Source organism: Cetorhinus maximus, chromosome 13 (genome assembly GCF_964194155.1).
Source record: "Cetorhinus maximus chromosome 13, sCetMax3.hap1.1, whole genome shotgun sequence".
Taxonomy (NCBI): domain Eukaryota; kingdom Metazoa; phylum Chordata; class Chondrichthyes; order Lamniformes; family Cetorhinidae; genus Cetorhinus; species Cetorhinus maximus.
Genome location: NC_135891.1, coordinates 26,738,393 through 26,757,663, shown reverse-complemented (window position 1 = coordinate 26,757,663; position 19,271 = coordinate 26,738,393). Strand labels below are relative to the sequence as shown.

At 40.7% G+C, this 19,271-nt stretch overlaps 1 protein-coding gene across 1 annotated transcript in view; it reads left to right on the top strand.

Annotated features, from left to right (window-relative positions):
• LOC144689127 (polycomb group protein ASXL1-like) overlaps positions 1-19,271 on the top strand; it is a 77,291-nt gene that overhangs the window by 24,403 nt on the left and 33,617 nt on the right. Inside the window, exon 4 of the mRNA XM_078556266.1 lies at positions 16,085-16,193. Coding sequence (XP_078412392.1) covers positions 16,085-16,193 — 109 coding nt within the window. The remainder of the gene's footprint in view (positions 1-16,084; positions 16,194-19,271) is intronic.

Below are 19,271 nucleotides of genomic sequence, written 5' to 3'. Positions count from 1 at the left end.
TGACCTGCTACTGCTTGGTGGATTGCTCCTAGTGCCATTACCAGAGGCTAGTAGCGAAAATACACACAATCTATTTTAGTGGACTAAAATTAAATGTCTTGATAGCGGTAGGGTCTGGAATCATGCATTGGCTTTATCAGCTATAGTCACAAAAATACAACTGTGTACCATTTTGATCATCTGAAAATCTTTTGGATGGGAATAAAATGTGTATGGCAGACTAAGGAATGAATTTCAAGCCCAAGATTATAAAAGTGCATGTCCTGAAACAAGGAGTGGCCTATCTCATTCTATAATTCTATTCTCATTCTATTTGAATCTTGTGGTATAGTTTTAATGGCAAAATAGACTGCTTTAAATCAAAATATAATATCTTTAACTTGGAAGCAAATGAGCAAGGGGACTGCCTTGTCAAATCCCTCTGTATCCCTTTCCTTATTCAGCTTTAGTTAGTGATGCATTGTCAATACAAGCAGAGGTTGTTGGTTCTGAACCATCGATATCTTCTATAACTATCATAACTTGCATTTCTAAAATGCAAGAAAGGCATCTAACTATTTCACAGGGCAAAGGACAGAAATGGACCTGATTTAAGAGGGAAGGGGAACAAAGATTGGGGGTGGGAAAGTAATATATTTTGAAGGGGGCCCATTTTTTAAGCTAGAGAAGGAAGTGGTAAATCAAGGTGTTCACGAGGGATTTTAAAAAGATCAAGTATGATCACTGAAGGAGTAGGGGCTGGTGATGGAATGGCAAAATTGCTGGACCACAGACACTCTGGCAATGAAATAAGAGAGGAGAGTGTATGGAGAAGATTATGGAAGTGGAACCAGGCCATGTAGGGATTTGAAGTTGTGAGGATCATGAAATTGAATTGTTGCGATGAGTCAGCAACACATGATTGAAGTGCACGATTTTTTGAAGGTGAGAACATGAGTTATAGCATCCGGCATTACTAGTAGTTTGTAAAGATGGGTGAGGTGGGTGATATTTGTTAGACCAGTTAAGCTGCAGTATAATAATGGCACGGATTAAGCTTTCATGCAAAGGTGCCAACATTTTGGAGATGAAAGAAAATGGACTGAGTTGGATTTGGTGAGGAAACTGTGTTAAGCCAAGATTTTGCACCTATGAAATGGGCCTGATGTCAGTGTCACCAAGGAAAGGAGGCCAGTGTTATTTTGAGGGAGTACATGTGAAGGAATTAGAAGAGGCTCGGTCGATTTTCCCCTCACAGGTAGAAGAAGGTAGTTGGTGGGCAGGGGAGCACTGAGGAGAAAGGAATTTAGGAAGCTAACATGTCCCTGATAAACTTCAGTCTCGATGCCAAATTTACTGCTGAGATTGATGGGATGCCCATGTGTGTTTGTGAAAAGTGAAGTTGTGAGCAAGGAGGGCACAGAAGTTGAAGTTGGTGACAAAAAGTTGAAGGGTAAGTCAGTTGCTTGATGCAGAAACTGATGGCAGGCAAGATGGAGACGATTATAGTGAGGAAGGCACAAAGGGGACAGAGAACTGAAAACTGGGGGAAAAGTGGGGTAGAAGGTGGGAGGCTCGAAGTGGGGAAGAAACCAGGTAATGGAGGAAGTGGCTGAGGTGCATTCTGGGGCAGTTGGTGGGGAATGGTGCCACAACTTCAGTGAGGAGGAAGGAGTTAGCATTGGTGAAGCAATTTTCAGCTCCCCCATTGTCTTCCAATCCAGTTTTTTTTCATTTTGCTAAATGTTGTTGAGCAGAAGCCTAATTAGAGGGTTTTGGGAAATGTATCGCTGAGAGCGGCTGTGCCGATGGGTGAAAGTGAAGTGGGAGGGTGTGAAAAGGTCATGGTAGTTGAAAGTAGTATTAGGTTGATCCGCAGGAGCTTCAGTTTTTCTTTATTATTAAGCAGATGCTAGTTTTCTTCTCTGTAATTTGGTGCAGAGGAGGATGGTTCGTGCTGAAATACCAGGAAAAGACGAGACAGTTTAACATGCATAGTTATTGGTTAAAGCTGCTGGCATGTGCCGTGACGGGCACAGCAAAGAAGTTTGAAACAAGGAACATTTGAGAGCCTGGGCAGATGAGCCAAAGGAATTCTCTTGGGAAGAGCACTAACAGTTGAGTTAGGTAGAGAGGCAGGCCACTTGAAGTGCCTGGAGGGAGGTCTGAGATGGAGACAATCACGAAGACAACAATCAAGGAAGAGCAGAATCTGGCAGCCCTTACATTCAGACAGATGAACAATTAAGTTGCCATGATGTGTGTGAATTTGTGTGGGACACTTTTCTCTCCCCTTTGGCCTTTTCCAATTTTAATGGTAAAGTAACAAATTGTTGCAGTTCTTGGACTTTAGGGATTTTATATTTTCTATGGTTGAATTATATCGATTTGGAGGGGAACAATTTGCTGCAGCCCTAACATTCTTCTGCTTTTAATAATAGAGCAAAACTTTGAAGACCTTTTTTTTTAAAATAGTGGAATACTTGTGGCTTCCAGTCTTCAACATATCAGTAACACACCAGCAGGTCGCTCATGCTGTTTGAGAAATATTGCTGTGCACAAAACTACTGCCATATTTAATTATAAAACAGTGACTGAACTTCCAAAAAAAAGTTATTTTATGATCTTGGAACATTTTGAGACGTGATGAGATACTATACAATTGCAAATTCTTTCCTTACCAGCAGACAGTTTGTAGTTTGCCTTTTAATCTCTTTGCAACACTGCTATTACTATGAGTTCAGATTTCCCAATTCCGTTCCAGTGACACGAAAGAGCATTTTTTTATATCAGATGTCAGATGAGGGTTGTAATGGGAAAATTAATTGTACTGAGAAATCACTGTTTGAGATACAATTCTGTTGTATACATATGTGTAGCACAGCTTTAACCCATTGCTGAAAGCACAGTTGTAATCCCATAGTGAAAGTTCCTGTTGCTTTTCATCAATGTTCACAAACTGTTTCTACCAAATAGACCACACAAAGGCCAAATGCCATTTATTTAAATGCATATACCATAAATTGTGTGTAAAACAATGCTGAACAAATCTTTGGCATTAATTCAGAAATGCTTGTTTTATGAACTGTTCATGCTTTGCATGGGTGCTTTGACATTGTTAAAATGACAGGATTTGAATTATTGCTTTGTAATTTATTAAACGTCTCTTGGTCCAAGTTAAATATTTGCTCTGTGGAAAACATGAAATGTTCAGTCTTTTTACTTTTAAAATTTAAATTCTCGCACATTGGTTTCTATCAAACTTTTCAGTATGGTTCAGTGAGGGCTTTTATTCAGAGTTGCGATATTAAATTCTCTTGCTCCTGCAAATTGCTGCACAGTTATTACATAAATGCTTTATGCATAAATGCTATGCTCCTTCTGTGAGTGCAATTTTGACAGATAGGTTAGCCCTGTTTATTTTAAGTGGGTTAACACCTCTTAGAATAGCAGAGAGGAATTTACTGTTGAGCATGTTAAATGTTGGACCGATAACATCGCAGGAGCAGTTTCTAACCCATTGATTTTTAGTCCAGCCTTCAACTGTAAGATTTATTTTCTTTCTACTCCCCTCCAAATCATTCCTTTTGTCTAATTTTTCTAATTTGTTTTTAGGATGTGAGCAACACCACTGAGCTAATATTAATTTTCTATGCTTGGTTGCTCTGAGAGCATTGATTCAACCAATATAGCATGGCAGTGGCATTATGTGTAAGGTGGCAGGTCTCACTTAGTACATTGGTGAACTATGTGGGTTTTTACAAAAATCTGACACCTTTTATTGTCATTTATTGAATTCCATTTCACAACTTTGCATGGTGGGATGACCTCTGGCTTGCTAGTTAAGTACTATAACTAAACTACCATATCTACCAATAGCTGCCTTTTTGTTTTCCATTCTCCTTTTCTCCCTCCCCTAACTAAGATATCCATAGAGAATCTAGCAAAATAGATGCAAATTGAGCTAGTTCAACTGGTGCAAACCATAAGTGAACTGATGTGATAACCTCCTCATTTTTGACATCATGGACATACTTCCCCAATTGTCATAGTGATTTAACTTGAACTATTCTGCTTATTGTACACTGACCTCAAATGGACCTGTAGGATCTTGCTGTCAGTATTCCTTTGCCTGGGATAGGAAGGATGTATGGGATGCAAGCAACTGCTGGACAGACCACAGACTTGTATGCCTCACCATGAGCATACATCAGGCACCCACACACCGAAAATCCTCAAAGAAATCCAGAAGATTTAACATCCACATCATCTTGTTTTTATGTACTGGAGAACAATTCTAGGTGCAACTTTCTTCCTGCCTTGCTCTCACAGGCTCCAGTGATGCCAGTGTTGAAGGGCTTTGGGGTAAGATCAAATCTACAACCCAAGAGCCATGCACTCAGATCATCAGGTTTGAATTGTAGGCACCATACTCATTTGACTAGAATGATAAAGAAATATGGAAAATTCAAGCCTTCATTACATGCCAGTATCACCTTACATCACAGCAGAAACAAGAAGAATACTTGCTATTCAAATCTGAAGTTCAGAATGATACCGGTCACCCAGAATAAATGCTGGGCAGAGAAGGCCAATGTAATCTAATGCAATGGAGACCAGCGTGACAGACACAGCTTCCACACCATCAAGATCATCTATGGACCAGAAACAAACAGTCTCCCCACCCCCTTCCAAGCTGAAGATGAAGTACTCTTCTTGAAGGTGATGCAGCTATTTGAGACTGTTGGAAGGAGCACTGCTGCATCCTTCAGAACTGGGAATCAACAGCATCAGACAAAACCATCCAAAAAATCCCTCTACAGCTTGAGGGATCAAATGTGGGTATGCTGCAAACACTTGCTGAGATGCAAAAAGCTATCTAACTAATGAAGACCAACAGGGCGTGCAGTCCAGACAACATTGTCACAAAGATCTATAAAACTAGTAGTCATAAACACACACTCAGACTTTTTTGCAAAAATCTAGGAAGAAGTAGTATTACCTCCTGAATTCTGCAAGGCCATTATCGTTTCACTTTTCAAGAAGAGTGAGGAATCAGTTTGTGGGAACTATAGAGGCATATCCCTTTTGTCAACTGTAGGGAAGATTCTCACACAGATTGTCTTGAACTGCCTCCTACTTAAGAGTGAAGACACCCTTCCAGATCCCCAACGTTGTTTCTGACCATCCAGGGCAATCAATGACCTTTGTCACTTGACAAATCCAAGAAAATTGCCTGGAACAACACACAGAGCTCTACATGGCCTTCATTGATCTGTCAAAGGCATTTGACTCTATCAGCCATGAAGTGCTTTGCAACGTCCTCCAGAGACTTGAATGTCCAGCAAAATGTTTACTATCCTGAGACTCCTGATAGCAGCAATCCTTTGCAATGGTTTGGAGACAGAGGCCTTATGTATCTGGTAGGCAGTGTGATTGGCCAACTATCTTAGACCTATATATACCTCAGCCTGGCCATGGAACTCACATTCGTGACCAACTTGCACAAGGGTTCATGATTGAGTTTCAACTCAGCAGTATCACCATCAAGGCATCAAAGAGATGGTCCAGCACAAATTCAACTGTGCCAGCATAGACTTCCAAAATTGCGCAATTGGGTCTTGACAGTCAAGATCTCCGTAAGAAGACAAAGGAGCTAATCTGCAACACTGTTGTCACCACCCTTCTGTATTGCAGTGAGACTTGGGTCGCATGCCAAAGGCATCTCTGGGTGTTGGAGAATTTCCAGCAGTGGTGTCTCTGTGGGATATTCCAATTCAAGTGGGAAGATGGGCAAACAAACTCAGCATCTTCACTGAAGCCAATTCCTCCAACATGGTAACTATGATCAAACAGAATTAGTTCAGCTGGTCTGGACACTGCATCCGCATGCCAAATACTCAGCTTCTGAAGCAGATTCTCTTTTCACAACTTCAGGGTGGCACCTGATTTTGAGGACAAGGAAAATGTAAGGACACTCTGAAGGCCTATTTGAAAATGGGATGAATTGACATCGGTGCATGGGAGGAACTTTGCTGCCAACCATGCCTCATTTAACAAGTCGCAGGTGGGAAACTGACTATATAAACTTTGCTGCAGAGAAGTGACGAAAGCTGAAGGAGAGAGAACAGAACCCTGGCTTGAGGAAAACCCCTTCCTCAGGACAACTCTTGCCCCCTCAGCCTAAAAACCTGTGGCTCCAGAATTGGCCTGCTGAATCACCTGAGGATACAGAAATCATGAAGCCTGACAGAAGTCTGGTTCATTTGGAGGGATTGACGGCAACCATTCTTTTTGCCCACTAGCCCTGCATTCACCACAAAAATGTGGCAACGGCCTAAATTCTTCCCCTGCCAATGAGCTGCAATGCAACAGATACATGTAGCATTAACTGAATTGCACCCCCACCCAATGCTTCAAGGCCAACACCATTAAACATGAGTTTTGTGCCACACAAACCTACCATAAAAGACAAATGAGAGATTGAAGCTAAAGAAGACAAGAACACTAGAACAATAACAGCAGCTTGTATTTATTTAGTGTGTTGAACATAGTAATACATCCAAAAGTGCTTTGCAGGAGGTTAACGAAATTTGACAATGAGATATGAAAGGATACATAAGGACAGATGATCAAAAGCTTAATCAATGCAGTAGGTTTTATAGGGGAAAGAGAGATAGAGAAGTGCAGAGTTTTAGGATGGGAAGTCTGGAGCTTGGGGCCTAGCAGCTGAAGGTGTGGCCACCACTGGTGGACCAATTAAATTTGGGGTTGCTTAAGAGGTCAGATTTCAGCTGCTTGGCCCCAAACTCCAGACTTCCCATCCTAAAACTCTGCACTTCTCTATCGTCTTTCCCCTAAAAAAAACCTAGCTCTTTGATTAAGCTTATGATATCTCAGAAGTTTGGAGGGCTGCAGGAGATTAGAGGTGGGGAGGTTCAAGGTCATGGAGGGATGAGGAAATAGGTGAAAAAGAGGAGAGAGAACTAGAAATGAATAGAATAGGGGTGTGATGAACAAGACCAAAAAAGGAGTGCAGCAGTAAAGCATGTGAGTAAAGTAGGGGGGGTTTGTATTCTCTGACTTAGTTACATTTGAAATCAGCTAGTATTTTTAAAAGAAATTTCAGTCTTGCAGTGAATCTTCCAAGAATGATATTAATATGCTTTTTATCATCTACAAGGGGCCAGTTGCTCAAGGCAATGAGTAACTCGAGGTTTTGTGAACAGAAAGGACCCAGATTTGGTCCCTGCTCTTTGCCAAGCTAGCTGATGTCTGCGAAGGTGATTGTATGCCAACTGACCTAACGGTCCACTAAGGCAACACTTGGCATTCCAGCATCTGATTACCATCCAATGATCCCTAATGGAAGTGCACGTGTGTGGATATTGAATAAAGTCAGGGTTGGGTTTGGGTGTGACGTTCCTCCACCAAATAACCTGCCAGCTTTCATTGTCTGAATTGTACCCCAGCAAGTATTCAGAGCCTTTGAGAAAGTGGACAGAGAAAAAAAAAAAATCCATACATCAGTGTGCTAAATAAGAATGGACCTGTTTTCAGGCTTGGTACAGTGGCAAAGTGCCGAGCGTTGCCAAGTTAATTTGGCTTGAGCTTGGTTGTATATTGTTCAAAGTTTATTTTGATAGTGAAGGAAATGCTTGATTTTTAAACAGGTACTGTAGCTCAATTACAATTAGTTACTCAACATGCTTCATGAGAATTGATGATTTGGAAGCTGCTCTATATTCTTGTACGAAATCCCGCAGAACTCGTGATAAATTTGTACATCAGCATGAAAGACTCTCTACAGGAATGCAATATCTTTACAGTACACATTTGAATTTCATTGATTTAAAAAATTTAAAAAAAAATTTTCAGCTGTTAAATTCAGCCATAGTGAGCTGAAAAGTATGTTTGGGCTATGGTTACTTATTGTATAAATAATAGTGTGAGATATAATTTGACATGAGATGGGCCCCAGGGCTTTGAATGTTTAAACAGATGGCTGCAGCAGTAAGCTTTATAAGGAGTAGAATAGACTCAGTTTTTGAGTAAATTCAATTGACAGAATGTATTGTCTCAGCACTGAATTGTGCTACATGAAGTTTGAGACTTTTTTGCCAGTACAAAATATTTTCATATGCTTAGCAAACCTCTAATAGTTTTTAATATGCAAGGAAACTTGATATAATTGTGTTGTTTATTTGGCTATTAATATAATTCTAAAACAGTAAATTACTGTCAACTAGATTTCCTTACATGTGCAGGGTTGTTCATTGTAGCTTAATCTTGCTCATGGAACTTGTGTTGTGTTATGCTTTTGTGTTTTTTTAACATTACCCTCCAAAAGTTGGCTGTGTTGCTGGTACCCAAATATGAGATATTTGTGCAGTGTGACAACCTGAATTTAAACTTGCTGAACCTGCTAAGTACAACCACCAAGTTTTCTGTATTCATAGCTAACAAATCTCAAAGTTTACATTTGGTTTCTGTCAGTTATAGGCAAGATTCATGTATTAGGAGCACTATCAACTCCCTTTCAAAGCTAATGTACAAGAAATGTAAGGAATTTGTTGAGTTTTGCCCTTTTCTTAATGAATATTAGCCCCCGTCTCTCTTTGCTGTGCAAATTCTAAGCTATTTGCTCCTATTGTGGAAAGGAGTAAGAACTGCTAACCTACAGCTATTGATTTTTTTGTTTCTGCCTACCTAATGGATCAAAAGTATATCCAGAAAATGCCCCTCTAAAGTTAACCCTGTGTAAAATTGCCAGAAGTCTTGGCTGGCAGGAAATGCTTTTTGCATTCCTGTCTCCTTGTTTAGCTATCCTCAGATAATTCTTTCAAAGGAGAAATCAGTTAAGCTTGTTTTCGGCACATGTAGCTCTGATTTCCTGTGCATGTTCTCTCTTCCTCCTCTCTGGCAGCACCTTTCAGTGATCGAGCCTTCAGCTTTCTTGGCTACACAATCAGGAAAATGTGCTTAATCCTTTCTGCTCTGATACTTTGTCATGGGTCAGCTTGGCTTTGTTGGTAGCAAAATTGGCTCTTATGAGTTCCATGGGGTTTAGTATAAAATCTTGGCTGATGCAATGCAGTTCTAAGGCTAGTATTGTTGGAGGTTTTGCCATGCAAATCCAACATTAAATGATGCCCTGGTGCATTCGCCATCTTTTTCTCTTTTACTCTCTTTCTCTTTTGTGCCTGCTGTTCTGTGCCCATGATGCAGTAATGTGATGGTACGAATGCCACCAACCTTCCAGTATCTCACCCATGTAGCTATTCTTCATGTGGGGAGTGAAGATGGTAAATGTTGTTTGACTGTAGCTGGGGTGTAGCATCGTTGTTTAGCTGATAACGTTTTGCATTTGGTCAGGATGGCTACATCTTAATGGTGGTAACTTTAGCCCAGGAATACTGAGCCAGTTTTGGTCCCACTACTGCCTTAGCTCTACATTTCTAAACTATTGTAGTCTGATATCTTTCACACAAACAGGATATATCTTGAACTTCATGTTCTGTATGGTTCAGTACTGCATCATAATACACCAAGACGCAGTCAATGGAAGCCAGCATTACTGATTTTTAAATAGCACAAATTGATGGTGTGGAGAAACAACTGCAGTCATAAGTGATAGATTTAATGTTGAATTAGCACCTAAGGTTTCTAGTCAGCACAATAGGGAACAAAATGAAACTACTCAGAGTTTAACTTTGACATTGGAAAACCTTAGGATAGACCCAGGGCTAGCATTCAGCTGATCATGGTGAGATTTTAGTATTGAAAAATTTAGTATAGCAAGATATTTGTTCTTAATCAGAGGAACTTGAATTAACTACAAGAGAAACGGGCTGACGGGAAGAACAAAATTTCCACAGCATCACCTGAACCATTCTGGAGTCTGCAGATCAATATAATCCTATTGGGAAGAACTTCCTCCTCCTGCCCTTTTTAATTACTTAGCTGATGTGTACTACTTGTTCTTGGGGTATGTTCCATGCTGGCCAGTCTGCATTTATTGATGATTTGTAGATAACCTGTAAAAGTGGCAGTATTCCCAGGCTGGTGTAGGAAGGGAGTTCTGGGATTGTGACCTACTGACCATGGTCAAGTGGGTGTTCTAGGCAAGTCAGGGTGAAGTGTGGTATATTTGTATCATTGCTGCTTGTGCCTGTCTCAGTGTTTGAGGTCGCTGGGCTTGGGGCTGCCGTAGATGTAAGATTTTGAGTTGCTACAGTGCATCCTGCAGATAATGCACACTTCAAGCAAAGTATTGGAGAGCTTTAATATAGAGTCCAGTGTCTGGGTTGCTGGTGCAAACAGGCTGCTTTGCCCTGGATAGTGTTGAGCTCCCTGATAGTTGTTGTTGATGCTGCTGTATCCATCCAGTGGAATACTGAATATTCTGTCACATTCCTCACGTTCTGGGATTTGGATAATAGACACAGCTGTGAAAATGACTGCATTAAGCTCTGTGACTAATATGTGAGAAAGCTACTTGATTAAATTAAGCACCAGTCCATAGGTGTTGGTGAGGAGGATTTTTCCATAGCATGCTTGATGATGGTTCCATCTGATAGATTCCTTATTCTGTTTTGTGGCAATTGTTCTTCAACTCCGTGATTGCTAGACCCCTTCAGAGGGCATTAAGCATCAAGCAGTTATTGTGGGATTAAACTCCTTAATAGCTTAATGCTGAGGTGGTGCTTTGTGGAGTATAAATTGTGTCCCAATAACTGCTGCTCATTGGCTGTTCAAATGAAGCCGAGTAATGATGGATATGGTTCGGCAATCAGATTTAGGATCAAATACACAGGGAATCTTTCCCAGTTTAGCATATTGGACAAATCCTGGCAGAAACATCATTTACTAACTGTCCATAAGACCATAAGACATAGGAGCAGAAATTAGGCCATTCGGCCCATCGAGTCTGCTCCGCCATTCAATCATGGCTGATAAGTTTCTCAACCCCATTCTCCCGCCTTCTCCCCGTAACCTTTGATCCCCTTACCAGTCAAGAACCTATCTATCTCGGTCTTACACTCAATGACCTGGCCTCCACAGCCTTCTGTGGCAATGAATTCCATAGATTCACCACTCTCTGGCTAAAGAAGTTTCTCCTCATCTCTGTTCTAAAAGGTCTTCCCTTTACTCTGAGGCTGTGCCCTTGGGTCCTAGTCTCTCCTACTAATGGAAACATCTTCCCCACGTCCACTCTATCCAGGCTTTTCAGTATTCTGTAAGTTTCAATCAGATCCCTCCTCATCCTTCTAAACTCCATCGAGTACAGACCCAGAGTCCTCAAACGTTCCTCATATGTTAAGCCTTTCATTCCTGGGATCGTTCTCGTGAACCTCCTCTGGACCCTCTCCAGGGCCAGCACATCTTTCCTGAGATACGGGGCCCAAAATTGCTCACAATATTCTAAATGTGGTCTGACCAGAGCCTTATAAAGCCTCAGCAGCACATCTCTGCTTTTATATTCTAGTCCTCTCGAAATAAATGCCAACATTGCATTTGCCTTCCTAACTACCGACTCAACCTGCAAGTTAACCATAGGAGAATCCTGGACTAGGACTCCCAAGTCCCTTTGCACTCCAGATTTCTGAATTCTCTCCCCATTTAGAAAATAGTCCATGCCTCTATTCTTCCTACCAAAGTGCATGACCTCACACTTCCCCACATTGTATTCCATCTACCACTTCTTTGCCCATTCTCCTAACCTGTCCAAATCCTTCTGCAGCCTCCCCGCCTCCTCAATACTACCTGTCCCTCCATCTCTATCTTTATATCATCTGCAAACTTAACCAGGATGCCCTCAGTTCCTTCATCTAGATCATTAATGTATAAAGTGAAAAGTTGTGGTCCCAACACTGACCCCTGCAGAACTCCACTAGTCACCGGCCGCCATCCTGAGAAGGACCCCCTTATCCCCACTCTCTGCCTTCTGCCAGACAGCCAATCTTCTATCCACGCTAGTACCTTGCCTCTAACACCATGGGCTCTTATCTTACTGAGCAGCCTCCTGTGTGGCACCTTGTCAAAGGCCTTCTGGAAGTCCAAGTAGATAACATCCATCGGCTCTCCTTTGTCTAACCTACTCATTACATCCTCAAAGAATTCTAACAGATTTGTCAGGCATGACCTCCCCTTGATGAAACCATGCTGACTTTGCCCGATTTACCATGCACTTCCAAGTATTCTGAAATCTCATCCTTAATAATGGACTCTAAAATCTTACCAACGACCGAGGTCAGGCTAATCGGCCTGTAATTTCCTGTCTTTTGCCACACTCCCTTCTTAAATAGGTGGGTTACATTAGCGATTTTCCAGTCCTCTGGGACCCTCCCTGACTCCAGTGATTCCTGAAAGATCACCACTAATGCCTCCACTATCTCTTCAGCTATCTCCTTCAGAACTCTGAGGTGTAATCCATCTGGTCCAGGTGATTTATCCACCTTCAGACCTTTCAGTTTTCCTAGCACCTTCTCCTTGGTAATGGCCACCATACTCACCTCTGCCCCCCGACTCTCTTGAACTCTGGGGATGTTACTCGTGTCTTCCACTGTGAAGACTGACGCAAAGTACCCATTCGGTTCCTCTGCCATTTCTTTGTTCCCCACTACTACTTCTCCAGCATCATTTTCCAGCAGCCCAATGTCCACTTTTGCCTCTCTCTTACCCTTTATATATCTAAAAAAATTCTTGCAATTTTCTTTTATATTACTGGCTAGTTTACCCTCATATTTAATCTTCTCCCTCCTTATTTCTTTTTTAGTTATCCTCTGTTGGTCTTTGTAGGCTTCCCAATCCCCTGGCTTCCCACTGCTCTTTGCCGCATTGTATGCTTTCTCTTTAGCTTTTATGCTGTCCCTGACTTCCCTTGTCAGCCATGGTTGCCTCGTCCTCCCTTTAGTATGCTTCTTCTTCCTAGGGATGAATTTTTGCTTGTCTCCCAAATTACTCCCAGAAACTCCTGGCATTGCTGTTCCACTGTCTTTCCTGCTAGGCTCGTCTCCCAGTCAATTCTGGCCAGCTCCTCCCTCATGCCTCTGTAGTTGCCTTTATTCAACTGTAATATCGTTACATCTGATTCCAGCTTTTTCCTCTCAAATTGCAGGGTAAACTCTATCATATTATGGTCACTTCCTCCTAAGGGTTCCTTCACCTTAAGCTCCCTTATCAAATCTGCCTCATTACACGTCACTAAATCTAGAATTGCCTGTTCCCTAGTGGGCTCTACCCCAAGCTGCTCCAAAAAGCCATCTCCACAAATTCCTTTTCTTGGGATCCACTACCAACCTGATTTTCCCAGTCTACCTGCATATTGAAATCCCCCATGATCACTGTAACCTTGCCTTTCTTACACACCTTTTCTATCTCCTGGTGTATCTTGTGCCCCACATCCTGAGTACTGTTCGGAGGCCTGTACATAACTCCCATTATGGTTTTTTTACCTTTGCTCAACTCTACCCACACAGATTCTACATCATCTGACCCTACATCATTTCTTGCTATCGATTTAATTTCATTTCTTACTAACAAAGCAACCCCACCCCCTCTGCCAACCTGTCTATCTTTTCAATAGGATGTATATCCTTGGATATTTAGCTCCCAGCCCTGATCCCCTTGCAGCCATGTCTCCGTGATGTCCACCACATCATACCTACCAATTTCAATCTGCTCCACAAGCTCATTTACCTTATTTCGTATACTGCGTGCATTCAGATACAACACCTTCCGTCCTGTATTTCCCGTCCCCCTTCTCATTGTCGTCCCTTTATCTGATGTGCTTGAAGTTAGATTCCTAGCCCTTTCCAAACACTCTGTCCTATTTTGTGTTCTGGAGACTTTAATAGCCTCTCCTGGGCTCTCCTTTTCAGTTTTTTCATAATTTTCCATGAAGTTGAATCCACCCCCCCACATGCTAACCTGCTGCTTTGTTTCCCATTAGTCATACTTCTTGGAGTTTTACCCTTCCCTCCCTCCCCACTTCGTGATATTTCAGTCGGCGGGTGCGTGCGAGAGTCGGCAGCACGCCCACCAACAATTAACAGGGCTGTTAAGCCCATTAATAAATTAATTCAAGTGAATTTTTCCCTGCCCATCCAACCTTACGGTCAGCGGGCAGGTGAATAGGCCAAGAGGCTTTTGGATTTTTGAGGAAACCTCAAACCTGAGGTTTCCGATGTTAATTAAAAACAAATCAAAATTGTGAGCGCAAAAATGTAGCTTTACTGTATACCTAATTTTCATTTTTAGGAGTAGAATTTTAACATAACTTACTGGCCTCTGTAATGCAACTTAATACGAATGTGTTGCTAGCAGGAGTCGTTGTTGAGAAATAGATTCATTCTCTGTACAGTCAAATGGAAAAGCTCTGGTTTCCAATAATAGTTTTCAATGATCTCTGCTTTATAAACATGGTTTGGTCACTATTGAAACAAATCCACGTTGAAATTGAAAGCTGAAATATTTAAACAAAACAATGTTATACCTGTTTAGTTTGCTAAATGAATGATAATGCCTGTTGCAGGTATAGAAATTTTGGAGGTCTAATAGAAGTTCAGCTTTTTGGGCACTTTAATATTGAAATTCCTTGATATAGGTTTTCAGCTACTGGATGCTTTTGTTGCTTTATTTAAGTAGTTATTGAAGACTGGTACAGCAACATTTGTTCATAATGGGCTCAATAGCCTGTACACTGGTGCTTCATGTCCTTTAAAAGCAAGCCATAGTTCTTAGAGTTTCTGGATTCTCATTTGTGTTGAAGGCCATTGAGTTGGATGTCAGAAATGACCAATGAGCTGTATTGCCATCTGATTTAAATGTTCTGACTTGAGTTGTCATATAACATTTTGGATTAGATATTGAATTGTTTGCTGTTGCTATGCCATCGACTTATGTCAATCCATGGGTTAGTTTCACAGCATGTTATTATGTTTTAAATTAGGGGTGCAGCAGAACTTATTTTTAGCTAGAAATAATAAATTCAATGGAATCACTCCTCTGAAATGTGGATTATGGTTCTGTTCCCTGTGAGGAATGTCTCCATATACACATGGCTGTTCACTGGCAATGTGAAGTCCCTCAGTAAGTGGAAAAACATGATCAGATCCAATGTCAACCACACACTGCCGCCAAAATCTTGCTTAACCTCAGATTGATACTCCATCAGTTTGATATTTTTCTCCTAAACACTATCTTCCTTACCACCTCTAAGTCAAAGCGTCAATCCAATTCACAGCACTTCAAAGGACATTTCCCCTTCTTAACTAGATTGAGTGTTCCATCTTCCTCTGGAGAAAGATGGAAAGTGATTAATCAACCTCAGCTGGCTTTCAACTTCTCCAGAGGTTAAAGGTTAGCCTACTATGTGACAAAACATTCTGTTTTCTGTCATTGCAGTGTTTAAGGTAAGTTTAGCATTACACAATCTGAAACTGTACTCTGATCAATATAATTTAATTCACCCTGGATCAGCGGCAATGTTATAGGAGTCAGAACAAAGCCTTGCGTGGCAATTAGAGGTCTGACTATAGTTTTAGTTGCACTGATGGGTATATCAAAAAGCCAATTCTCCCAAAATATGCAGCAGAATAATGTTAAGTGCCAAATAAATTTTAAGGTACAAAAGAAGTGAAAGGCAAATTCATTTTGAACAAATCCATTATGTGACTTTTTCAGCTGAAAATTTTATGCCTATTAACAGTGGAAACATTTTACTAATTTTTTTTTAGGCCCACAACAGTAACAAAATAATTCCAGATGGATATAAACCCATATACTGTACTTGTGTTGTTTATAAAGAGACAAGTATGAAATGCTTCAATCCTCAATATTTCAGGCTGACATCTGAAGCAAAATGATGTTGATTAGTTGAAATCAAAAGGCTTAACAATTGCAAGCATTTTTGAATCCAATTGCAAAATTATTTTGATTATAAAAATCAAAGTTTTACTTAATCTCCTATTTTTGGCATCTTTTACAGTTTTAAAAATGACAGGGAAAATGGCCAGTTGGAACAGAATATGTACCAATGTGCCAATCTGAACTTTATACTAGGTATTTGCATAAAATGTGCTTTTTAATCTATTTTATGTAGTGGAACTTCTCCCTTGGCATGTCTGAATGCTATGCTTCACACTAATTCTCGTGCAGATGATGGAATGTTTTACAGACTTCCAGGGCGGATGGGTCTTTATACATTGAAGGTAAGAACTATTGTACCATTTTGTTGCTGTCACTGCAGGGATTTCCAAGCTTACTGTTTGTGAGCAGCACAGGTGGATATAGTGGATCTCTAGTGCCCTGCGTAAAAAAAATTGAATGCATGGTCCCTTTAATTTGTGTATATATATTCCATTGCAAAGGCTCACAAATCTTCAATTTAGGATTTAGTTTGAAATATTGGCAATAGAACCAAGAACCTGTATTATCAAAGCTACAGACTCTCAAAATCAAAGCTGAAGAAATCAATAACTAATAAACAAACGCAGGCTAAGTTACTGGGGCTTCAAGGGCCACATGTAGCCCACAGACTGGAGATTGGACACATCTGCTCTTTTGACTTTTTTGTATACATCATTTTTTTTTAAAAGGGAGAAAAAAATCATTTAATTTATTTGAAAGCCTTAAATTTCAATGTTATTTGAAGGGAACAGTTACTGTAGAAGAGGTGCTTTTAGATTAGAGTATATACCCTCTTTTTGTCCTGCACAAGTTAAGATTGGTAATAAACTCATTCTCTTACTGCAACCCCCCCCCGCCCCCACACACACACACACTACGCCCCAGGCCCACTCAACAGGAACATCTAGTGATAAGCTGCCTTGAGGGCACTGATATTTTGAGAACTATTGCTGGTATCCTTTACATGACTTTATATGAGGAATTTGTCAACTGAAGATGTACAAAACACATAATGTGAGGCGGTGTGTATAATCCAACCTTGAAAGTTGAAATTATGTTCACTAACACACTTTGATCATGTTATTTATCCTTTAGTAATGATTGTTTGGTGTGGAAATTAAAATGATGTGGCTGCAAGAGCTTTTCGGAAGGGGCTGTGCCCTCCAAGCACTTAATCCACGTAGTCATCTGGATGTCTCAGTATTACATAACAGCACAGCTGCAGAAAGCAGATTCTTTTTCAGTTTCCCCCCCTGCCCCCACCCATCTACAGGCTCTTTTGTTCCTAAAGAAAATTTGATTCAGGTTGACATTTTGAAAGATTCCATTCTGAGGCAGTTATAACAATTGCATGCACAATACTTGCAATGCTCTTGCATTTTTCATCTAATATCCATACCTTTCTTTCTAATGAAAGCCATAAAGCTTTATAAAAGACTTGTATCATTGCAAGACATTTAAGTCTCAAGTATTTTCTGTACATGGTCAAGTTTTATTAACTGCTATCTGTTAGCAAGCATATGTTGTATTTCTTTAGCGACATTAGCATGCTGTAGCTGGAGCCCACTTCAACAGAACTGATTGAGACTGATTCAGATAGAAGAGTTTATGCTTCAGTGCCAAATGATGGATTTTAAAACTAGGTTTAAAGCGCCTGGTTTTACTTGAGAGATACCAGTGTCTGTAGTTGCTGGTATAAGGGACAGTGATCTAGGCAACAATAGAATTACAATGTAAATAATTTGCTTGTTAGATCCTTTAATTTTAAAGTTTAAAAGTTGCATCTGGAAGAGATCTGGATTTAGTGTTGCGACTCTTGTAGTTCTGCTGTATTTAAGGTACTTTGAGAAAGGTGAAAGTCCAAGATACATAACAACAAAATGGAAGACGAGGTGTTAAGGTGATTCCAACCATAGATTATAAAAACACAAAATAAGGAAATATTGAAGGCAGTAAGGAATGCCAGAGCTTTAAGAGCTTTACATCCTAGGAATGAATGAATTGGAGTGCAAAACTGCCATGAGTGTTGCTTTAAACACTAAGGAGGAATGCTTTTTGCAATGGGGTACTTAGAACGAATGCTGGCAACTGTAGTGTCAGTAAAGAAAGAAAAGAATATGTGATGGAGAGGGATGTTGGAGGCCAGAAGTAAGAGAGTGGTCACTTAGTGGATGTCAAATTTTGTCTTTTGCTCTTTCTAGTAGAAAGAATCAGTCCTTGAAAAATCTTTCCAGATATGGGAACAGCATCTTGGTTTTATTAGAGCATTATTAAGAATGGATGAGGGGGAAAAGGTTTTGAAAAGGGGTAGTTTCATGTTTGGTAGAGCTGAGACTTCTGTTTGAAGTTGAAGGAAATAGACCAAGACATTGATCTAAGAAGAGGTAAAGTTGGCACTACCATGGTCATAACTGGTACTATTAGTTGCTAGAAACTTGATACCATGTGATTAGAAGAATCGCAAATTTGAAGAAGCCATATTTCAGTACATGGAGCAGATCAAAACCCCAGGATTCAGCTATTGCATTGAGAAGGCTGGAGATTGAATGCTAAGCATGGCCATTCAATGCTGTTACGACCGGGATGGGAGGAGTGTGCGAATTGTCAAGCTCCACTACTCCACAGGCCATACCATGAATTTAAATGTTTAACTTTCTCACCAAAATGGTCAGTTGTGTACCTATACCTCTAGTACCCAGAAGAAAACAGACTCTGACCAGGCTTCTTTCAAACACTCAGAATTATTAATTTATTTTGAAACAAAGATTCTTTTAACAAGTTGCAAGTACTGGTTAACACACAGCTGTAATTGGGAAGTATAGCTATCTATCTCTTCCTAAAGAATTCCCCCAGCACACACACACACATACACACAGACAAACAGTCTCTCTGCAGAGATGGGTTTTGGAGGATGAGCGGTATAAAATAAAGGATAAAGTTCGCAGGGTCTCGACGCTCTCGACCTGGAGTTCTTTCGTGTGCAGACAGGCTGCTGGCCCCGGTGGATGCCTGGAAGTTCTCACCAACTCACGGCTTTGCAGGTCCTAATGCAGACTGGTTACATTAAGATAAGGGTTCTTTGGCTGTAGATTGCTAGCCACACATAATTTTAGGCAAGGTAGAGAGAGGGAGCCAGTCAAGGTAGCTGCCTTTCCTCAGCTCGTTCTCCAACCAAAAACTGCCTTCGAAACAAGCAGATTCACAACTTAAGTTTTTTCCCCCCTCTCCCATGTGATTGCCTTTTTTGTCTTCCAGCTTTTCATTAAGTGAAGTGCTTTGCAGTTCAAACAAACAACTCCTTCTCAAGTACCACATAGGTCAGGTGATTTCTTGAAAGAGACCTACTTGTTGACAGTTCCAAAGTGAATTTATGGCCTCCT